Below are 24,905 nucleotides of genomic sequence, written 5' to 3'. Positions count from 1 at the left end.
GAGCTATCTTTGTGTATTTGTTTTGCTTAATTTTGTCTGTTTTTGCTATTTGTATATATACAAAATGTATACAAAATGTTGCATGTAAAGATTTAGTTATTGTATATTGATCTAGTTATATACAGGTATATAGACAAACTGGTAATAATCTCGTGCTTTCAAAATAATACCTTTATGTAATGCAGTGCATACATAGTAGGTACTAATTTTAAATGTTTCGTCTTTATATTTAACGCATCTGTACGCATTTAGTTGATAAGACTTATTAAATAAAATAAATAAATAATACATCTCACGTGTTATTTCGGCAGTTCTATTTAAATTTGTAATTAAATGACATTTTATTTGAGCAGGTAATAAAGTTGCTATGGAAGCTTAATTAAAATCGAATATTAATTCGAATCAGTAATTCACGGTCCATCAGATATTAAATTGGGATGCCATCCAAAAGAGGATTTCATTCGAAAAACCACAATGCAAAGCTCATATTCCAGATTGTAACGACTTATGTGCGAATGTTTTGAATAAATTTGTGCTCTATTGCTTGTAGTTAATGTTTAGGATTGCTTGGAACTGTAAGTTTTTATAGGGGATTAAAAAGGGGAGACGCGGGAAAAATGGAAAGCGACGGCTGAGAGCCGTGATAGCGCAATGAAAGCGTGGTGGGCGGACACAGGGCTGCGCCAAGCGTACTTGAGATATTTTCAATAACGCAAAAAAAGCAAATTAAAATAGCTTAATGCAACCTACTATACCTAATGTGTACTACCTGAGGAAACATAAAGCATTTTTGGAAGCTTAATTGTTATTGGCTTCTTGTAACCCAGTGTTCAACTATAAAATTGGAATATTTGTCTGTAATTTCAGAAACAATGCCAACGTCAAAGGGCTGCTCTTTACACAATGCCCAAATTATTTTTTTATTTATTATATCAAGTGGCCGGGACGTACATGTCATTCAGAGCCTTAAATCACAAAAATCTAAGAGGCACTCTGCCACTGCGTCCATTACCCTGGTAAACATACTTGACAATACCATGTGCATGAAGTTTGACAACATCCTTACCTTTCAAACAGAAACGCAGTAATGTTCACATTGCTCCTTGGTGGCAGTTCCCGAACTCTTTCATAAGAAGTTCTGCTGCCATATGGCTGCCACCGATTCTGTAATAGATATAAATTCAATTGGATTTTTTTTAAATTTCTTGTAATCAACACATGGCGCCGCGGCGGCGCGGGCGGTGTTTTTTGCCGTGTTCATTAAGGTAGCTACTCGGTGACACTGAATTGATTGGTTTCTTGGTATTGAATTTTTGAAATTTCGCGTTGCATTGTACACATATAACATTTGAAACGGGGAATAAATGCGTTTGAACACTAATAGGTGTGAAAATACCTAACGCGTTTGTCCACGTTTTCAAATGTTAATTTATTATAGAAATAAAAAAGTGAAAAACTCAATTGAAAAGGCTTATGTAAGAACGTATTGCACTTACTGACGTCAACGGGAATAAACGATATACTATTCGACGGATTTGCGCATCAGGTACTCTTTTCTTTTTAACCGACTTCAAAAAAAGGAGGAGGTTCTCAATTCGACTGATATCTTTATATGTATGTATTACGCAATTACTCCAACATTTCTGACACTTCGGAGAAATCGCGTAACATACACAAAAAAATATGTACAATCGAATTGAGAACACGTCCCGTTATTTAAGTCGGTTAAAAATAAAAGAGTACCTGGTGCGCATCTTGTATCGACAGATAACCCTAAGTAACAACGGGGTGAAAAAATAAAAAGCGAACCATATTGGCCCCACAAGTTCAATTAACGTGAGCCTCCGGGCTCACATTGTGACAGATTTCCTCCCATTTATTTTCATACGTTTCACACAACAGTTAACACTCAATTATTATTTGAATTGGCCATTTAACAGCTACTTTACTACCTATTTATGTCTACGGTTTTGTTAATGACTTCAAAAATACGTCGCAAGATGCTTTTTCTAAATTAGAGGACAAGAAACAAAGGCATAATACAAAAGTTCAAAAAACTTCAAATATAATGCTTTAGATATCACTAGCCAGGGCTGGTAGCTGTAAAGGTGCCTAACTGGGTGACGAAATCTATATCATAAATGGCGTTACGGCAAAAAAGTCATTAAAAACCAGATACAAAAATCCAACAACAAGCACATAGGGAAATTCGTGAGGTCCGCTGGTCGTTCCGTGACTTAATTGGCATAGCGTCTGGCACGGTTTGCTAGAAAACATCGGTTCGAATCCGGCCGGATCGAAGGATTTTTTTCAAACTATCTTTGTATTAATAATTATAACAAACTATTGGAGTAATTTCACAAAAAAATAATTAATATCATGGTGGTGAAAGGTACTGACATCCAACAAAACGTTTAAGCTTAGATGCTATTAAAAAAAGTTGCAGAGTTTTTCAAGAAAATTGTTAAATAAAACGTGATAGAATCACAATATCTAACAAACACATAATATTCGCAAAGGTTCTTGAAAAAGAATGCAAGTTTATATCTCGTGTCATGTTTTGCATAATTCTAGAATAATTTCGATCTCTTCATTGTATTTTAATTGATAATGTATGTGTGTATGGGTGTGTTGTTCATTTATTTCATTTAATAAAATTAAATCTATAATACACATTAAAAAAAATTACAATAACAACTAAAAAAAAAATTAAAATAAAGAGTTTAGAACTATACATTTTAGTAACAATAGAGAAAGAGTTCCACCAGGGAAGAACTGCCACCTTACCTATTTCAGTCCCCAAACAGTAATATGAGCATTACTGCGTTCCAGTTTCGAAGGGAAAGGGTGCTCGTGAAATTACAGGCACATAGGACTTGTCTACTTATGTCTCAGTGTGACGGGCACAGTGGCAGTGCCCCTAAGACCTTTGTAGTTTAAAGCTCTGAGTGACACTCGAACTGCTATGGAGAGGCGCGTCGCTTACCACCAGCCGCCAAACTTGTTCTTTCCGTCATTTGCTAACATAAAAAAAGTATCTGTACCTAATTTGTTAACAGCCTGTAGCAGCTTGTTCGTCCCGTCACTGGGTATTGTATAAAAAAATCTATAAGTATAATAAGTCTTTCAATATATAAAATAGAGAAACAAATTAGTAACATTTTTATTATTATTTTTGTTATTATCTGTACATTTATATCTGTCATAGTGCTTTACAATTTGTAAAAAAAATATTTTCATTACCTTTTTCATTTACCTTTCTTTTTGTATACGAGAATTCCAATAAAATCGTTATCAATTTCACTTTTTCGTGACAACGGAACCTACCACATACGAACAGTAAAATAAACTGTGCAAATACGTTGAATACTTTTATCTAACAAAAATGCACCAAGGACTAAAAGAGTATTCTTCGTGTTACTGATCATAAACATTCTTCCTATCACCCTTGTCATGACTGCTGTGTAATTTAAACAGGTTGTAAGGTTTTTTTATGATACCAAGTGTCGATACGAACAAGTCGTGCGTTACAGTGCCACTCAGAGCTATAAATCACAAAGATCTGAGTGGCACTGCTACTGCCCCCGTCACCGTGAGACATAAGTTGACAAGTCCCAATGTGCCTGTCCTAATTTCGCCAGCACCCTTACCCTTCTAAGCCGGATCGCAGTAATATTCATATTACTTCTTGGCGGCAGAAATAGGTAAAGTCGCAGTACTTGCCTGGACGAATTCTTTTACAAGGAACTCTACTGCTACTAAAAATATTGTTTTAAAAGGTGGCAAAAGGGTCTAAAAAACTGAAGACTTATTGATTTACATTGACTCAGTGCACTAATGTATGTATGTAATTTCAACTGATATTTTAATAAATTTAAGACTCATAATGTAGATTAAAAACATTAATATCACATCACTAACTACCTAATAGGTTAAAATCGTGTACGCACTATGTATTTATTTATTAAATCATCGAAAACTTTTTATCGTTGTACCTCATCTCTAACAAATGCAGTAAAATGAAGTAATCTTTGTGCAAGGGGTCTACTCTCGATCTCCGTCCGATATCCGTCCGAAACAATTACTGCCAAATAAGCAATACTTGACCAAATGAAAAGACGCGAATGCGAATGGAGCTTCATACTTGATACTTGTCTTTTAATTTTGTCGACTATTACTTATTTGACAGTAATTGTTTCGGACCGACGTCAGACGGAGATCGAGTGTAGAGCCCCAGGGTCAAGAGTACATCAAGCTTTACACTTAAGATTTAAATCTAACTTTACGCCGCTTACGATAAGAACGGTCCAAAGTACAAAGTGTCAAGCTTGAATAGCTCTTGGCGTTGTCGTAAAGATAAAGTAATTTAAAAAATAATTGTTTCTCTAGTTATTTCTAATTTGATGTAACTTTTACTTTAATTTTATGAATTTATTTTTAACAAAATCTATTCACTTAAAGCGAGACATAGTCCTTTAGGACCGACTCCAAAACTACAACGAATTTATTACATCTGAACTATTTACTATAGGTAATTCGGGGTCGCAGATTTTAAATCTGGTCGCCTTTCCGATTTTCCGACGCCATCTTGGAACAACTAGATACCAACAATTGTGTTATTCTTGGTCCTTCATTTCCTAAGTACAATTGTGAGTGTTACGATTGTATCGGGTTGAGCCAGTCATTACCCATAAACAATTCAGTGTGGGCTTAACCATTCAATTTCCTAATTTATATTCAACGTAGTCTATCTAAAATAGTCATTTTATTTATAAAAATAAAATAATTTATTGAAAAAATCTCAAATATTTCTTTTCACAAAATAAATCGACATCGACAAAATAAATCATCATTTGATATTTTGCATGCGTTAGAACATCTCCTGAAGGACGAACGCCTCTTGTTGCTATTATGGGCCTGCTTCTTCCATTTCAGTTCGCTCAAAGTAATGTTGTCATCTTCGCTATCTTCTTCGGAGCCTGAAGAAGAGAAGGTAGCATCGTCCATGACTTCATTAGGATGCAGGTGCACACCCTCTTCTTCGTCATCATCACTATCGTCTCCTGAAACACGTACTATTTCTGCGATAGCAGCAATGCTTAAAATGTTTAACCATTGTTGAATAACTATGAAAAATATAGAAATGAAATTAGTTTTAATAGACGCAAAAAGTAACGTACGGCCCAGATTGATACAATTGTGTAGGAAAAGTTAGAAACGCCACCACATCACTTCTTTTTATTTATTTATCGGTGTACGTGTATTTAAAACATTTATTGTTGACATATCTAATGAATCAACAAATAGTAATCAGCTATATTCATAAAAATATGTAGAAAATTATACTTACAATCGCCAAATCTGGAGTCACAATTTTCTATCAAACTGATCGTGTCCGAAACTGTTGGCTGACTGACGTAGGCGCGATATTTACGCGGGAGTTTAAGGCCTGGCTCTCGCACAATCGTGTGGCACGGGGCCCGTCCAATATAGACGCAAAATTGATGAGATAAATTCGATTTTGCGACCCGCACAATCGTATTAGACCGTGCCGAAAGGGTAGAAATAGTTTATAAAATACCTAAATTAGTGGACGTCGTTACAAGGTTATATTATGTAAAATTTTGTGAAGTATCACAGGAATCATCCTAGAAAAGCAGTCTATCAGCCGTATTTTGTCGACGACTGTCGTTTCGCGCGGATCGGAATAGTACTTTTATTACTATTCTATATTAGGCCGTCATTGGTGAGTAATATTCACACAATGAAAGGAGTTTCTTAAACATTTATATTTTATTTAGAATTTTAATTGTATTCATCCGAAATTTCCGTAACAAACGACTTTTTTGCTACATGGTATTGGATTGGTTGTTGTTGTTGAACAAATTTGAGTGGTACTTGTGATTTGTCCCCGATCTCATTTCAGTAATATCAAGCGAAAAATAAATTCCTATGCATTAATTTTTCGTTAGTGAAATTTGACAATTCTGTATTGCTGGTATTACTGTTGCTGTCACTTTCTTTATCACTGTAGTATGTATGTACATAGAGAGTAATTATTCTAAGGAGAGTAACATTTTTCGTTCTTCGGAACCGGCTAAGGCGTCTAAGCATGGTTTAAGCAATCTTAGCAAATCTTATTAATAAAATTTGTGGTCTATATAAGGTCTATATAGTGTTGGATCATGGAAAATTTCCATTTTGACAAAATAATTTCAGAAAATAAATATTTCTCCAGATATTTTGTCTTTAATTTTCCACATTTGACATTGCCACGTTTCAAAAGTTGAAGCTACTGAACGAAAATGATGGAGCCAATAAGGTTTTTTTTTCGCTGCGCGCTGTTGTGAAATTATTTTAAATCTCGTTTTTCATTATAAGGCTTTTAGCAATACAGGTTAATTTTATAATTCACGCTAAATAATACTTCTAAAGATATTTCTAAACATAGAACACAATATGAGCCTTCGGAATTATATTTATCCAATTTTTCTAATTTTTACTGAATATTTTCGGAAAATTACTCAAAAGTAGGTCTCTAATGTCTAAATCATACACTCTATATTGTCTAAACCATACTGTATACGTTACGTAGTATCTCATACATAATAATTTGTGCATACTGCTTAACTTAAAATAGGGAAATCAACTGCCAGCCAGCTGTCATTTAATATACCTGTCACTTCACTATTATGTCAACGTAATAGTGTTGCGCAATTATCGAATTGAACCTATCGATTATATTATTGTCAAATAGTATCAAAAAGAAATCTTCAGTGTGTCAATGTGTCGGTAAATATGTAATAAAGATTTTAAGACTTTCATGGTTATTACTAAATGATTATCATTAGTTACAGGTTTTTACCTCGGTTTAACTTCTTTTTATTTTCCACGTATTTTGTTACGGTAATACGGTCCGTGAGCAAGGCTTGACTAAAAATCGGAAAACGTAACTATATTATTCTATAACAATATGTAGCATTCGTTTGAGAATAACCTAATGACTTCGATAATTTCTAGTCCCGTCTGATAGGCACGGCCGCGGCCTCCTCTCACAACGAGAGGGCTTGGGCTGTGGATCCCACGTGGGCCCAACGCGAATTGGGAACATCACACACATAATTAACATTTGATTTGCAGATGTTACAAAAATTTGCATCGAAATGTTTACCTTCTACGAAAAGCTCATGGTAAATTCCAAATTAAATTTTGCCCATTACCTAATTCTGAAAAAATGAGATGCAAGCACTAAAATTTTTAATACGTTATTTCATTTTGGGATTAACATGTACTTGTAGACCGTGTCATCATCATCATCGGCCTATCACGGTTCACTGCTGGACATAGGCCTCTTCCAATGTGCGTCATTTTGCACAATCGTCAGCTTGTCACAGACATGCTCCTAGCAGACTTGCAGATCGGTGGTCTCCACTCAAGAAGTCGTTTTTCCCATCGGTTATAGGGCCAACTCACTGCCTCTTCAGCTTACTTATTCTACCAGCTACTTCAACGACCTTAGTTCTGTTAGATAGCCATTATTTTGAACCTTGTCCTTCCGAGAAACTTATAATCAAACTCACTGTGGCGCCGTACCCCCGTCGGAACATGAAGCTTGTCGAGTCATTTGGCGAGACGATTCAATATAACTGTCGCTTGTAGACGTGGCTTAAGAATGAGATGCGCCAACAGTTTTAAAGAAGAGATTTATCTCCCTTTTAGGAGAGAACATTAGAGATAGTTTAGGTAAGCCATAGTGAAATATTAACTAGTATGTTTGATAGATAAATGGCCATAATTTGTAAACTGATAAGGTTTACCAGCAGTAACATTTTTTTTTATTAATAGTTTTGATTTGGATACAAGTCCTTTGAGCCATGTCTTCGTTTAATTATAGGGACCCTCAGTAATATTTTTCATGGTGGTTCATTATGTTTTCATTTTCACTTAAATCACATTATCTTCTATTACTTTGAACAAAAAGTTTGAATTCGTAATTATTGGAATTTTTAGGATAGTCTTTTGTAATTTGATTTAAAATAAGAAATATAGTTCTAACTTTCTTCATCACTATTTCTTTCTTCGTTTTTTCTTCACAATATACTTAAAATAAAAATAATCTTTGTAAAAGCTGTACTTATAACTTCAAAAGTCCGCCATTTTTTCCCGGCAGTAACAACCAACGTAATAGTAACATATAACGTTATCGGAGTGATGTCCGACAATCGACAGAATCTCGACTGTCTTACACCCAACACTACAACTGTATATTGTAATTTTTTGGTGATTGGTTTTACAAATATTTTTTGCCTAAATTACTGTATTATGGTACATACAATAAAAGTGAATATAATTGTAGATATTAACTAAACGTTTATCATCATGGCGAAGAAACCGAACAAGAGAGAACATAATGAAAGAACAAAGCAGACGAGTATATTCTTTCCAGTAAGTATGGTCAATCAATACGTTATTTCTTTATTTTTTAAACGTAGAAGTATTTGCAATTACTTTAAAGATTACCATCTGCAAGTGAAATGCTATCTGAGCCTCGCGAATTTGTTTAGACTAGTTTAATATATTTTAAGTGACAATTTTTTAATTTATTAACAATATAATTGTTGAAGAGCGAAGCCATCACGGTAGACTGAATGTTTAAATGGTACGCCGTGATATCTGGGAATATCTGCACTCTTGGTACTGAATAGGCCATGTACCCATGTCATACTTTCGTTACTGTCCCTCTTGACTTGATTGATAGTTAACTCTAAAAATGTGTAGGTAATGCGAGTAATATTACAATTTAACTCATCCGTAGAACAAAGACCTATGTGCCAGACAGCTTATTCTCAGGACATTGTACATTTCGTTCGCAGCTCTTAGCTGTGGATATCAGATCGACTGTTGTTTGATTTTATATTTCCGAAATGAAACAAGATACAACTATTCTGAAAATATCTATAGATGGGGCTTATTTTGAATAACGACATTCTATATTTATCTTTTTCGCTGTATAATCACATCAGACTCTGCTCTTCGGATGAGTTGGCACGACTATGTAATTGAATGTTGCTCATTATCTTGAAATATTAAACAACATTTACATCGAGTATATAGCCAGAAATAGAGACAAAATGTCATTTAATTTGTTTGAAAACTATTCTGCCATATAATTACTGTGACAACTGCACTCCGATTGGACAGCCTGAAGAAAAAATCAACAAGTTTAACTTGAGCTTTGCTATAATGGACAGAAATTGTAAAATTACATATTTAATATTTGATTACTGATGAAATTTGATTCTGTTTGTTTTGTGATTAGATGTTTTGCTGTTTTTCCCTACACCACTGAATGGAACATCACGCCATTGTTAGAGATATTATCTTTAAAATAAATACAAAATATTTTTGGAATATACGGAGACGTACACACAGGTCAGTTCGTGGTGTTGTCTATATTTCAGTGCAAATGAGAGTCAATATTTATAAGTGATGTATCACTGATGAGTTACCAGGAATGTATGGCCCTTATTTTGTCTCTATTTCTTGTTATATACTTGGTGATCATTTATACACATACAATGTAATCAATACATGACAGTTTCTTGGCCTGTTTTGAAGAAGAAACTACAGTTGATTTTTATTTGAAAACTGTTTGCCTAGATCAGACGGCAGATCCTTACAAGTGGTGATCAGCAAACGCAAAGCAGTATCCAAGCCTGTCAAAATTTGCTGAGATTTATCCATCGTCTTCTGGCTGTTTATAGTGAGAGCTATTTTCACAAACCGGAATTGTTTATGAGGAAAAGCGCAATTGTTTATAATTTTTTATTAAAATACATGTTATAATTATTAATACAAAGATCGAAACAACTAAAAAGAAGAAAGAAACTAGTGGAGTAATTTCACAAAAAGTAATTGAATATCAATTCAATAAAAATGTAATTAATACAATGAATAGCGACATCTCTCGCCAGAACTGGTAGCTGTAAAGGTACTAACTGGGTGATAAATCTGCAATAGATTTCTCATAGATGGCGCTACGACTAAAAAAGTCGTTGAAAGACCAAGTACAAAGACACGACGCAAGCACATAGAAAAATTCGTGAGGTCCGTTGGTTCGTTCCGTGGCTTAGTTGGTATAGCGTCTGGCACGGTATGCAAGAAGACGTCGGTTCGAATCCGACCGGATCGAAGGAATTTTTTCTGAGTGTTTTTTCTGAGTGTTCGATCTTTGTATTAATAATTATAACAAACTAGTGGAGTAATTTCACAAAAAGTAATTGAATACCAATTCAATAAAAATGTAATTAATACGTGATATATTTTGAATAATATGTGCTTTTTTTCATTATTTGAAATTCAGTATTCGGCCGAATAGTCGCAGTGTACGGCAGAATACCGAATATTTAAAAAAGTGGCCGAATATCGATAGCAGCCGAATATTCGCGGCATCATAGCCCAGCAATCCATATTTATTCATGACTGGTAAATTCTACAGGGATTTTACAGTAGTATATTAATAGCATCCTTTATAAACCAAGCAAATATGGATGACAATTCATTGTTGCGAAACTTTGCTCAGAGTCTGTGCAAAACTGGAACTGCCCTGAAGTACTGGATTTGCACACCCTACAAACATTTTCTGTAACAATATTTACTATTAAGATGTTTCTAACCAGACATATTTCTATTTTTAGTGGGGTAAGATCCTATTCTCAAGCATAATTGGTATTATATCTTACATGGTATACCAACAATTATGTGTGCACCCCTCACTACCCAAAATGAATCTGAACCAATGGTGGGGGCCGTATCCTATAGATAATTATGCAGATGTATCTATAAGACCATTCAAGATTCAATTTTCAAATGTGGTAAGCAAATTCGTTATATTTCTGTGCAATTAATTAAGCGATGAAAGGCATTGAAGGTAGAGTGCACTAAACCTTCAAAAATGTCCTTTTTGAATTGGTAATATTACATATCTTTAAAGCACAAGTGATGTGTTGCGGGTCCGCTTTAATAATGGCCTCAAATAGAGGGAATACCTTTCTAGATCCAGTAGGGCTAGCACGATTGGGCGCGACTAACACGAGAGCGACATAAATCGCAAGATACTGCTATTCTCGCATAGAGATCTCGCGCGACATACTTATGTCGCTCTCGCTAAAATTAAACACAATTTAATGTTACGCAGTAATATTTAGAATGTACTGGGTAATAAACTACCTCCGTGGCCGAACGGTTACCATGCTGGACTGCCACGCAGAGGTCTCAGGTTTGATTCCGGGCCGGGAGAAATACTTGTATGGCCTATATTTATTTCTCTCGTGAGTTTGGGTGTAATTTGTGGTTGTTTATGTGTATGTCCATGGCACCCGCAACACAGGGTTTCCCTATTTCGGGGCTAGGTTGAGTGTGTGCGTTATCATTATTAATCACGCATTCCCGTATCAAAACTTTCCTTTGTAGTTTTAAGATCTCGACGGCGATATTATGTTTTGAGAACCAAAATCAATTTTGGATTTGAAAAATTTATGTCCGGATTATAAATTGGGAAAATAATTCCCGCTATCTAAGGTCAGTCTAATATGTTAGAATAATTTTAAGGAGCCACACTATGTGATGAAAAAACCGACAAACAGAAGATTTTTCTCATTCTAGATGGTAAATGACCTAAAAGAGCGTCTCCTACACCGCAGACCGTTTTCACCTCCCCTTGAGGATGCTGGTTTTACCTATGGCTTTAATACAAACTTCCTAACTCGTATACTAGATTTCTGGCAGAATAAATACAATTTCAAAGAAAGAGAAAACTTTCTCAACAGATATAATCATTACAAAACTTCAATACAAGGACTAGACATTCATTATATGCATGTTAAGCCAAAAGTGGATCCAAATATTAAGGTAAGTCCTTTTTTTTAATTTCATGTTCATGCATGCATTGTTTCTGGTAACATTTAATACTGCTTTGGCGTCTATTTCCAAGGAAAGAACCTCAAGTCGTTGGGTTATTTTTCAGCGTTAGGGGATGTTTAACCATATTTTGGGTTTTTTTTTGCTGTCCAATGTTTTTCCGCTCTCGTATCCGCTCAACAGTCGACATCACGTAAGGTTTTCTCTTGTGGGACGCTCGACCAGCTTTTCATAAATGCAAGGATCAGGCGTTAGGTTAGGCGTTAGGCTTGCGTAGATTTGCCTCGACTTTGCCGCCCCTCAATGTCGCAAACAATCAAATAAACCATCAAACAAGTTAGACGAACTTGCATGTAGTTCAAACTCGGTTATCTTCTCGTACAGTCGTTCATACCGTATTATACTTATTACTATCAAATTACTCGTATCTCTTTGTAATTTGAGCAAAGCGTAAGAATACAGACAAAGCGTTTCTGGCTAACTCTAGCACTAGAGAAAAATTATGATATGATACCCATAAAAATTTATTCAAAGAAATATGACACATTATTTGATCGTTTACGGGGCGCTTTAGGAAGCGTGTGGCGAAAATTTGTCTTGACTAGTATGAAACACCTAAATGTACAACAATTTCAATTAAACTAGATACAAAACATACTACTATGTACAAATGACAGAAAATCTTACGTCAGTTGAATTGAACTGGGGCCTTACTATGAACTCTTATTACGATTCAGTTTAAGACCTAAAATAAATCTTTGTGAGACAGCGCTACATGAAGTGTGTATCATCATCCCCCTTTTTTGTCGTTAAGAACCTATATTGAACTGTAATTAGAGTTCATGGTAAGGCCCCTGGCTCCATGGCCGAACGGTAACCACGTTGGACTGCCACGCAGAGGTCTCATGTTCGATACCCGGGCCGGGAGAAATATCTATGTGTGTGTCCATGGCACCCGCTATACAGGGTTCCCCTAGAGCGATGGTTTGAATGTGTGCGTTATTAGGTATTATTGTTTCACATCTTTTCCTTTTTTTTATTATCAAGTTTTTTAATAAAATTGTTATTGTTTCTTTCGTTATGCAATTGTATTAATTTAACGTACGTATTACTGTAAATATCCATCAAAGGGAAAGTTATATACTACCATTTAAGAGAGAGACCATGCTAACCTCCCATCCCTTTATGTCATGGAAGTTTTATTTGCATTATTTGTCCGTAAGCAACCAACTATTTTGAATTGAATAAAAAAATCCCCGTCGCCAATATAACTTGATCCTCCTTGAACCTAAATTAGAAATATACAGAAACAGTTCTTTACGCAAGTCTATTTTATTCTATGATAAAATTCCAATATTAATTAAAAAGAAAATATCATTAACACATTTCAAAATAAATTAAGACAATATCTCATCCAAAAATGATACTACTCTGAAAATAAAGTCTGAAAGCTCTCATCGATCTCATTTGTTAATTAAGTATAATAAATATATATCTTTTAGTTTTTTAAGCCTCTTTGGTACACCCTGATTGTGTCATGTAGCAAACTAAATTTTATTGTAAGAACTTTTTAATGTAGATACCTGTGCAATATGGAAATAAAGTAAAACAAGAAATGTATGAAACATTATAATGTACGATCTAACATATAATCTTCATTATTAACTACACCTGTTAGCAATAAATGTCTCGTATTCTTGAAAGTATAAAGCGTGCTTTTGACTACGCACCAATATTTAATACAACAAAAATTATTTACTCAAAGTGGTTCCGAAAAGTTCTATCCAAAAATAAAAGATAATTAATTTATCATTGTAGTCGAGTTCATATAAAAAAATACAAGGTGCTCTGCAATACTGTAGATTTTTTTAAACAACTAAATGTTTTTGTTATTGATACAAAGATTCAACAAAAACAATAAAAAATTCCTTCAACCTGACTATACTTGAACCAGCGACTGCGGATTTTTGTATTGGGTTTAAACGTCTTCTATTTCTGTCGTAAAAAAATAAATTTAAATTCTACAAGAGCGATGCCACACAATGCGTCGCATCGGTGTTATGCCAAGCAACATTCCGCTGTGACGTTGCGCTGTATATATAATCAGAACGACATGTGACATTCCACACGGTGGTGTGTCAAAACAGCACGCCACCGTAAGCAACTAAGGCCCTTAATAGTGTAACGCGGAGTGTCCACAAGCGGACGGAATGATGGATGTCTCTCCGCACCCGCATCGCACCGAATATTCTCTATAGGCATAATACATTTTACCGTTGATCACGGTAGTCCGTAATCCGCGCCACACTATTAGGGGCCTCAGTACGTTGAAATCATAGCATTGATTGCGACGACGACACAACGCCCGTGCGGCATCGCTCTAAGAGTTTGTGAATCAAACTGCATTGAGTACGTTCATTGCTTGCTGATTATTTCTAGGTGCTGCCATTACTAATGCTGCATGGTTGGCCAGGCTCCATACGGGAATTCTACGAGATCATTCCAAAGCTAACCACCCCTAGGCCGGAATACAATTTTGTCTTCGAAGTCATAGCGCCTAGCTTACCAGGGTTCGGATTTTCACAGGTAAAACTAATACTATGCTTGATTTTAATAAAATTGACTAACAACGATGGAGCCCAAAAGATATTTTAGAAACTTTATTTCCAGATTTAAAGGGTATTTGACGCGGCACTAATATATTTCTCTATTTATAAATTACATGATTATGAACGGTGCGGTATTCCAGGCCATACGTATTGTTGCTGTTAGTCTAGTTACATAACTAAACTAACTTGAATTAGTAGAAACAGTGGACTCTACCCTGTCAAATCAATACACTGTTAGTCAATAACAGTATTTTGAGAAAAAGGATTTTTCGGTTTATTGTAAATTTTTAATGTTAATGATATAAAATGATACATTTTGCTTACTTCGTAATTAGATAATATAGAATTATATCCAGCCATTACATTATACTCAGCAAAATAAGCTATTTCTGTCGTCTAGATACCCAATAGTCATATATCGCACCCCTCATGGAAGAATGGCATAAGTGGAGTTAAGTCAAAAATGTTTATTGCTCCATTAGATACAGATAAATATAACCCTCATGCCCTCCAATTCTTGTAACTCTTATCTACAATATTAGTCAACATCAATTGAGCAATAAACGTTTTTGACGTAACTCCACTTATGCCATTCTTCTCTGAGGGGAGCGATATGTACAATATAGTATATTATGTTGTTAAATTTGAATACGATATTTTCATTACAATGTACTATCTGTGTACTGTATGTATCTGTCAATGTACTTTGTCTGGGTCGGAATCACTCACATATTATGTACATTTTGATGTACACGAGACCTTAAAAGGTTATTTTTTATTAAGTTTCAGAAATATGATACAATATAATAATAAAATCCTGAAAAAATAAAAATAAATAGGTAGATAATTTTTTATTTGAACAAAGCAATAATATCAATATAATAATTTAGTTTTAATAATTTAATGTTTTTGATATTTTTTTTATTACATAATTTTTTTTTGTTGTGTGCACACCCGTTATTCTAATTATTGTCTTCTGTATTTAGGTCTGCAGGGAGAAATTTCTATTACAAATAAGCGTACCTTTTGTTTGTTTTCCCTGTTACTAAATGTGTTTTTGTGTTTTCCTGTGCAATAAATGATTTAATAAAATTAAAAAATGCAGCAGCGCTAGTCCTTAGTCCGGACTTACATTTATTTTGTGTTTTAAGTCCCCGGTTTTATTAAACAAATCCCACTTCATATATTTAAAAGTTAATAATCCCAGAGTGGTGGTAAAATAACTAGAGAATTGCTAGTATTAACTAACACTATCATCACTACAAATTATCTTGATAGCAAAATTGCGAGCTCGCCTATTTATTACTTGTGTAGGAACACGAGATCAGAACTTCCTGCATAAAAGACAAATATTATTGTATACTTTGTGTGATGTCCTACGTATTGCTTTAAAATAGTGTTTTCATCTGTTTTCTGTAATATGTTACATATGAATAATAATAATATGTTACATTACAATAAAAAAATCACCGAATTAGAATATCACTGTTTTAATTATACCTATTCTTTAATTCCAGGCAGCAGCGCGTCCTGGCCTAGGCTCAGTAGAGATGGCGGTAATAATGCGAAATCTAATGGAACGAATTGGTCACCCCCAGTATTATATACAGGGTGGCGACTGGGGGCATAGCGTGGGATCCAATATGGCTACACTATTTCCTATTTCCGTATTAGGATTTCATACTAACTGCCCTATTATTCTCAACCCGCCGCATTCTATTATGCACTACATACTAGGTAAGTATATATATACAATCCAATACAAATATCCTCTAGTTCATAATGAGCAGTGATCAGAATTGAGGGTGTTAATTTACCTAAAGTATGAACGTTTTCATAGTATGGACATGCCCATTTCGTCATCAAAGCGTATAAACATTCTTTATTTTTACTGTTTAATTTCTAAACTTTTCAAGATATAGCTTGTCTCATGTTTATTTTTTAAATGGCTTAAGTATTTAAATACGTAGGTACCTATAGAAACACAACTATAACAATGTAATTTTTTTGAGACAATAATTTGTAGCAAATATTTAATAGGAAATAATAATTTGTCGCCAATGTACTCAAATTTCAATAAATATGCATATTCAAATATAATCCGTTCCGAGAAATATCGGGATTTCTAGAAGGGAATGTCCATATTATTCTTTGGTTTAGCTAAATTAACTCTCTCAATTCCTATCACTGATAATGAGACCTTACAAATTACATCCAAAGCAGAAAATTAAATTAAAATAAACCGTGTACAATACAGCGTACTCCAAAAAGTCAATTAAATCGCCATCTGTCTAATAAATAACTCATGGAGACTAAATTGATGGAGCTCAAACAGACGTTGAGAAGGTGGGTAGCTGCAGACTCTCATAGTCGCAACATCAGATCAAAGCTGTCACATTATTGTAACATCATCGGATTCTATAGTATATGAAATTTCAAGTCGATCGGACAAGTAAATTAAATATTCATTCTAAGTGAGATCATTGCACTAACTAGTTAAACAGCTGAACATATTGATACCTCCAATGAATACTACGCCTAGTAGACTTTTTGGTAATTTTCTGTTTTTAAAGTAAATAGCTTTATTTTATTTACTAGCATTATGCTCCCAAAATTTTGTGAAAAAAAAACTAAATAAACCAAAAAAAAAATAAAAACCAGAGATGACCAAAAATTAAGTTGGCATGGTGTTCATTGGAGGTATCGAGATGTTCATCAATATAGCTAAGTAATAAAAAAAAAATACCAAAGACAGATCATCCCTCACTACAACAATAACACCAGTGAAATTTGGACTCATGCTACTTTCAAAACACTAATAATTAATACCCAAAACCGTTGTTACCTCAATTGCTCGCACCGCGCAGAGCCCTCTGGCGGAGAGACCTGATCTGGCTGGCTGCATGGTGGTCCACCAAAAACGTCACAATAAACATTACGCTCAATTATAAACCATCAAGTGTATCAATGTAGATCATAGGTTCCCAGACTTCTTGACTCACTGCCCAACTGCTTAGGCAAACTAAAAAAATTTCAACGCTCACCACCACAAAAAATAATTGAAAACCCGTATAACTGAACAGAGAAAACAGAAAAAAAACAAAAAAAATACAAAAAAAATAATTTGTAGTTAAATTGTTATTGAATTGATATTCAATTATTTTTAAGTGAAATTACTCCACTAGTTTGTTATAATTATTAATCATAGATCGAACACTCAGAAAAAATGCCTTCGATCCGGCCGGATTGGAACCGACGTCTTCTAGCATACCGTGCCAGGCGCTATACCAACTAAGTCACGGAATGAACCAGCTGACAACCAGCGGAGTGCTTGTGTCGTATCTTTGTATTTGGTTTTTCAACGATTGTATTTATAGTGTTATAGATAACTCAGGTTTCTTTTGCAAATGCGGTAGCACCACTTGGACGGCATCGGCGCGCGCCCCCCAATTGCTTCCGAGGCCACTTATAGAAAATTTAGTTCTTGCTCTGACCACTAGAGGCGCTGAAATATTTTACCATACAAAATTACCAAACATTTAAAAATAATTTGTTTCTTTTTGGTACTCAGGATATAAATAATAATAATAATAATAATAACGCACACACTCAACATAGCCCCGCACTAGGGAATGCGTTACAAGAATAGATTTTGAATCACTGTGATCCACTTTGTGTCCTCACACTATAGACCATTACTTAGAGCAATCTAACACTATTGCTCCAATATGTCATTAATGTTAAATTTATTTTACAGGCTACATTTGGCCGAGTGCCGTGGTCTCCCCTATTGAGAAGAGCCGCATGTTCCCATTCTTTGACCACGTATCATTTTGGCTGGAGGAATTCGGTTATATGCATTTGCAGGCCACGAAACCTGACACTATTGGTGAATACATTTTGTTATTAGAAATAATCTCAAAAAAATTCACCAATTCATGTCACCAGTCATTATCTATGCTAGCTCATATATTAATAGATGCGAACAGAAAGAATATTACAGGAGAGCGATTAAAACAAGAAAGTTTCAACTTTTTGATGATTTTTTTTCGTAAACAAATCGCTCTCCTGTAACATTTTCCAAATGCACGTTAGACGTTTTGTCTTTCCAGCATCGATATATATTGTTTCCTTTTTAACCGACTTCAAAATAAGGAGGAGGTTCTCTATTCACTGTATGTTTTTTATCTATGTATGTTACGTGATAACTACGGCATTTGTGAACCGATTTTGATGATTCTTTTTTTGTTGGGAAAAGGGAAACCTCAGTAATGGGGAAAATTTATTACTACGGCATTTGTGAAAAATATTATTACACCTCTAACACGCTTAGAGGTGTAATATTTTTTTCACAAACTAAGGTATTAATGACTTTTGAGGTCGGTATTTTAGTATTCACTACTGATCACTTATTGTTTTTAAATATAGAGAAAGCCGAAAATTTCTAAATTTTCTGTATGGTACGCAAATTTCAAATTTTCGTCGTCTAGAAAATAATTTTGATAGAAACAAAAATCGTGTTACATGGTGTAATATATTAAAAAATTTGAATAGCTTTTATAGCTCCACTTTTCCTTCTAGGCATAGCCCTAACAGATTCCCCCGCGGGTTTGGCTGCATACATCCTAGAGAAATTCTCAACTTGGACAAATAAAGAAAACCGCAAAGCTGGCGACGGCAATCTGCTGGATAAATATGCACTCTCAAATCTGATGGATAACATAATGATATATTGGAGCACGAATAGCATAACTACATCAATGAGAATGTATGCTGAGAGCATGAGTAAAAGAGCTTTTAGTTTGAAGATGGACGAGTAAGTAATACTCCTACGCTATATAACCTAACTACAAAAGCCGTGGTAGCCTAATGGTTCGACCTTCTGCCTCGCAAGCAAAGGCCATAGTTCGCATCCGGACTCGCGCCTCCGAGTTTCTCGGAATTTTTGTGCGAAATTTAATTTAAAAGTTGAGCTTTTCGGTGAAGGAAAACAAACCTGCACGTCGAAGAAGGTGACAACCCTCTGAAAACGTGTGAAGTCCCGGACCCCCATTGGGCCAGCGTGGCGGTCTATGGCCTAAACCCTCGCCTGAGAGTCAACCCGTGCCCAATACTGGGACATCTAAATGGGTTGATGATGATAGAACGTATTTATATGTATAATACGACATAACACAATGACGCGACGGTGTGTCGCACACTCAGTGATGGCGCGAAGTCTTCGCGATCCGTCGTTTTAGACTGAGATAAGATCGGTGGTTGCCGAGTATTCTAACGATTGCCTCTCAATCGAGACGTTGACAATTCGAATCTATTCGAATTCAAAAAAAAGGTAAACAAACCTGTTTGGTTAAAATTCCTAAGAAATAATAATTATCATATCCCCTCACTAAGGGAACCTTGTGTCGCGGGTGCCATGGACACACATTGACAACCATAAATTACGCCCAAACTCACGAGAGAAATAAATGTTGGCCATTTAAATATTTCGGGAACCCGGGACCTCTGCGTAGCAGTGCAGCATGGTAACCGTTCGGCCACGGAGACAAGTCACTCAATAAACGGAATAAGTAACACTGTCATGTGAAGTTTGAAGTTTTCAACTTGATATCTCACCATCTAAGTAATCTTTAATCATAAAGATCTGATGGGCATTGCCACTGCGCCCGTCACCCTGATACACAAGTTGACAAGTCCCATGTATATAACAACACACACAAGCCTATAATTTCACCATCACCTTTCAGAACCAGAATACAGTAACGCTCACATGACTGCTTAGCAGCAGAAATAGGTAAGGTGGCAGTACTTCCCTGGACGAACTCTTCCAAAAGGAAAACTTTTTACAACATTCATTGAAATAACGTCCTAAAATAGTGTTTGAAATATGTTACTCTATAACTGAGGTGATTCGGCAAATGTACTAGAAATATGTATGGTCTATGGTTCCATAGATAACTAACTATTGAATGTTTGGTAACAAAACCTCACACTAAATGTGAAAGATAACCTCGACATGCAAGTCGAAGAGGGTGCACAATGCTTGGAAAGTCTCCAAGCTGCATCGAGTGGCAGACTATGGCCTAAATCCTGTACTCAGAGGAGAGGAGACCTGTGCCAGTGGTACGCATATTTAATTGACGACGATTGTCCCTAATAACAACAAAATTTATCTATTTTCTTGTATTGCAGAATTCCAACGGAAGTACCAACGTGGGGCATAAAGTTCAAACACGAGATCATGTACCAACCGGATGGTGTACTGAAATCCAAATACAAGAACTATTTGCATAGCACTGTAAGTAAACTTTACATTTACGCTCACATTTATAAACGGTTTGACTTCGTATAAGCAAAGATGGCGAGCTTAGCAAGTTTAAGCAAAAAATTAAACTAAAGGAGAAAGGTCACAGCATGGTCACAACCCATAGAAAATTAACCCAGTCCTGGCACAAATTAAACTTATCTCATTTGGTTATGTGAGGTAAGAAAATTCTGTATAGTTTTTGTTTTCGATATCAGTGGCTAACATGTCAATTGTTTTTGCTCAGGCGCAATAGAGTTAGGTAATGTATGTTCATGTAATAAGCAAAAACCTACCACAGTTTTTATATTCCAGTGATGCGCGCGATCGCGATGCAAAAACGCGATTGCATCGGTGCAATCACCTTTATATCCCAAGTGTAGCGATGCAATCGCGGGTTTGTATCGATGCAGTCGCGCGTTTGCATCGCTGCTTAAAATCGCGCGCGTATGTAAAGGTAGACGATTAGCGACTTCATCGCGTTTGCATCGTGTTTGCATCGCTGCTAAGAGTCGCCGTGTGTAACCGCGCGGAATGGAATAGACGCGACAATTTCGCCTCGCTGCGCGAGTGGGTGCGAGCCGCTGCTCGGACATTCCAGACTCGCCTTGAGGCTGGAATTGACCACAAAGGTCATTACGCTATGCACAATATCGTTACAAAAATTCGCTTCCATTCCGTTCCGCCGCAATATAATTGAGCCTTACAGTTAAATCTTTTTTTTTATAATACCAAGTGACGGGAAAAACGACTCGTGCGCCTGGTGGTAAGCAACGTGCCAGTACATAGCAGTTGCAGTGCCGCTCAGAGCTTTAAATCGCCAAGATTCGGGGTGCATTTCCATTGCGCCCGTCACCCTGAGACAAAGTTGACGAGTCGCATGTGCCTGTAATTTCACCAGCACCCTTCACCAGAACGCAGTAATATGAGCAATGAAATAGATGAGGTGGCAGTACTTCTCTGGACTAACTCTTTTACAAGGAGCTCTGTTAAACTGCCACTATGTTAAATCGTTATGTACCCTAGTAGTTCTATTACCGACATGCAAATTTTGCAGGTGGTGGAGGATGGTGGACATTTCGCGGCCTTCGAGAATCCTGGCATCCTGGCCGATGACGTGTTTGCAGCTGTGTATACCTTCCAACAATTCCAACTAAGTAGAATGTAAGTATATTAAACCTCTGCCATTCATTTACAGCTCTGGAGAGGTAGAGATCTCATTTGTGTGGCAAATCTTAAGATTTCTTGTGGCCACTTTACAATAATAAAAATCTGAAACATAGATATAAGATAATAAGAAAGAAGAAAGATAAGAAGAACGTTTGGTTTATTATACAAATCATTCAATTGACTAATGAAAATTTTTAGGCTTTTTTTATTATACTAAGTGACTGGACGAAGAAGACTTGCGCCTAGTGGTAAGCAACACGCCTGTCCATAACAGTTGACACACTCAGAGCTTTACCTCACAAAGATCTGAGGGGCACTGCCACTGCACCCGTCAGCCTGAGAAATAAGTTGACTAGCCCTTGTGCCTGTAATTTTACCAGCACCTTTACCCTTGAAAACCGGAATGTAGTAATGCTCACATTACTGCTTGGCGGCTGAAACAGGTAAGGTGGCAGTACTTCCCTGGACGAACTCTACAAAGCTCTACTGCTACTAAATTCGTAAGCAACACGTATGTCCATAACGCGCCACTCAGTACTTTAAATCGTAAAGACCCGAGGGGCACTGGCAATGTGCCCGTCACCCTGAGACAAGTTGACAAGTCCCATGTGCCTATAATTTTACCAGCACCCTTACCCTTGAAAACCGGAACGCATTACTGCTTGGCGGCAGTACTTGCCTTAATGAATTCTTTCACAAGAAGCTCTACTGCTAAAAACGTAACTACACATACGTATGTAAACTACTTAAAATATCATAGCAATCACGATGTCATACGAAAGGTAAGCAAAGAAACGTCACCGTATTCACCATTCGCATATTTTCTTGTGTTTTTTCTGCGTATAATCAATTCTCTTTTGACATTATCGACATTCTCTAATGACATACGGCATTTTGCTTTGGGGTAATGCCGCCGATATCAACAGAATCTTTGTCCTGCAGAAACGTGCAATTAGGGCAATTTACAATCTGGGCCCCAAAGTATCTTTGAGAGATAAGTTTAAGGAAATTAACATTCTTACACTAGCCTCACAGTACATTTATGAGAATGTAATTTATGTTAAAAGGAATAGTAATTTATTTATGAAAAATAGTGACAGACATAACATTAATACGAGGAATAGAAATAAACTAGCTTTTCTTGATAGTCGTCTTCACAAAGTCAAAAAATCATTTAAGGGGCAATGTATACATACGCTTCTATAACAAGATTCCGGTTGATATACAAAATTTGCCTTTCACGAGGTTTAAAACTATAGTGAAACAAAAACTTCATACTAAAGGTTATTATACAACTTCTGCGTACTTGGATGACAAAAATCCGTGGTAGTAACCCGTTTAGCTCATGGAGGTAGTCTCGATCTCTGATGTTTCAAATAAAAAAAATAAATATTGTAAATGTTATTTACAAAGAGCAACCCCTAGAGTTTCTTGCTCATTCTTCTCAGGGGAATCTGCCTTACGAATGAGCGGTAGAGTTTAATATTGTGACGATTTCAAGTGTAATAATGCTTACCTATGAAATAAAGATTATTTTGAATTTGAATTTGAACTCAAAACTGTAAAAATTTTAGATTAAAGACAGTAATCAATTAATACGGTACCTACCAATGACGTCACGCGTTCTGAAATGACATACAGTGCCGTTTAAACTGCATTAAAAAAATTACAAAAAGTTTTATTCGACAAAATAACATATTTTCAAGGCTGTATATTTCCATTCTAGTTAATTTTAAATTACTTTGATTCCCTGTTTACGTACGTTTTACAAAACTACATTGTGTTTCAGCAGCAGTAAAGGAATTGAATATCATTTTTTGTCTTACAGGAAAGAGAAAGGAATCGCACAACGAACTGACACCGAAGAATCAAATTCTGACGTCCAAAAAGAAACAGAAATACCAAAACAAGAGGCACCAAAAACTATTTACGACTTTACAGTCAAAGATTTACAGGGCAGAGAAGTAAAACTAGACAAATACAAAGGCTTTGTTTTAATAATTGTCAACGTAGCTACTTACTGCGGTCTCACAGACAGTAACTACAAACAATTGAATGACTTATACGAAAAATACGCCTATTCAAGAGGTCTGCGTATACTGGCTTTCCCATGCAACCAATTCGGCGGCCAAGAACCTGGGACCGAAGAAGAAATTTTAGAGTTTACTAGATCGAGAAGTGTGCAATTCGATTTGTTTGAGAAAATCGAAGTGAATGGAGACAATGCACATCCGTTATGGCAATTTTTGAAGACGTCAGTAAAAGGAACTATGGGAGATTTCATTAAATGGAATTTCTCTAAATTCATTGTGGACAGAAACGGGGTCCCAGTAGAGAGATTCGGGCCTACAGTCGAGCCTAAGGATATAGAGCCTTATTTGGCTAAGTATTGGTGACATCAACTTGATGAATCGCTTATTTTATTGAGTTTCGCAGGACTGGCTATGTGCATTATTGGTATTATAATACTTTTTATATTTATAACTTGGGCGTGTTACGCCAATATATTTTAAAGAGTCATTTTTGACCAAAAATATTGCATTTAAACATGAAACAGTGCATGAAAGTGGTGGTTTACCGTATATTTCAATTAGTTGGTTTTATAGGAGTCGTTTGACCCGTTTGTACCGAACCCTGTACATTTTGTTGTTTTTATTAATTTTATCTTATAAAAATAATTCTTAAGTTTTCTTTTTGTTTTAATTATTTTTATTTTTTTGCAATAATATATGTATGATTATTTTTCTAATTATTTACAAATAATACGTTACACAATGTAGGTACTAACAAGGCACTTTATACGACGAAATTGTAAAAATATAAACACTTATCATGTAGGCTCCCACATTTATTTATTATATATATATATATATATATATATATATATATATATATATATATAT

The 24,905-nt window shown here is 35.6% G+C and overlaps 2 protein-coding genes across 2 annotated transcripts in view; one reads left to right on the top strand and one right to left on the bottom strand.

Annotated features, from left to right (window-relative positions):
- The window catches only part of LOC113227351, a 60,393-nt gene extending 52,769 nt beyond the window's left edge, over positions 1-7,624 (bottom strand). Inside the window, exons 1-2 of the mRNA XM_026460244.1 lie at positions 7,581-7,624; positions 4,918-5,098 (exon numbers count right to left, since the gene is read on the bottom strand). Coding sequence (XP_026316029.1) covers positions 4,918-5,098; positions 7,581-7,624 — 225 coding nt within the window. The remainder of the gene's footprint in view (positions 1-4,917; positions 5,099-7,580) is intronic.
- Positions 7,625-8,338: 714 nt separating this feature from the next.
- On the top strand, positions 8,339-24,736 carry LOC113227324 (juvenile hormone epoxide hydrolase-like). Its single transcript, XM_026460215.1, has 10 exons — positions 8,339-8,445; positions 10,698-10,874; positions 11,665-11,910; positions 14,359-14,505; positions 16,046-16,265; positions 18,286-18,417; positions 19,110-19,344; positions 20,721-20,826; positions 21,890-21,996; positions 23,831-24,736. The coding sequence occupies exons 1-10, from the start codon at positions 8,380-8,382 to the stop codon at positions 24,396-24,398; spliced, it is 2,004 nt and encodes a 667-aa protein (XP_026316000.1). The 5' UTR covers positions 8,339-8,379; the 3' UTR covers positions 24,399-24,736.
- Positions 24,737-24,905: the final 169 nt, after the last annotated feature.

Source organism: Hyposmocoma kahamanoa, unplaced genomic scaffold (assembly GCF_003589595.1).
Source record: "Hyposmocoma kahamanoa isolate Upper Pololo Valley unplaced genomic scaffold, ASM358959v1 210, whole genome shotgun sequence".
Classification (NCBI taxonomy): Eukaryota; Metazoa; Arthropoda; class Insecta; order Lepidoptera; family Cosmopterigidae; genus Hyposmocoma; species Hyposmocoma kahamanoa.
Note: the sequence above shows the minus strand (reverse complement) of the source record. Positions and strands in the feature narration are given on the sequence as shown.

What these genes read in the sequence shown, in the direction of transcription:
- LOC113227324 (XM_026460215.1), top strand. Translation starts at nt 8,380, where the DNA reads ATGGCGAAGAAACCGAACAAGAGAGAACATAATGAAAGAACAAAGCAG. An exon ending in CAGGGTTCGGATTTTCACAG is followed by an intron (nt 14,506 to 16,045) that starts GTAAAACTAATA and finishes CTTTAATTCCAG; the next exon opens with GCAGCAGCGCGTCCTGGCCT. An exon ending in TTTAGTTTGAAGATGGACGA is followed by an intron (nt 19,345 to 20,720) that starts GTAAGTAATACT and finishes CTTGTATTGCAG; the next exon opens with AATTCCAACGGAAGTACCAA.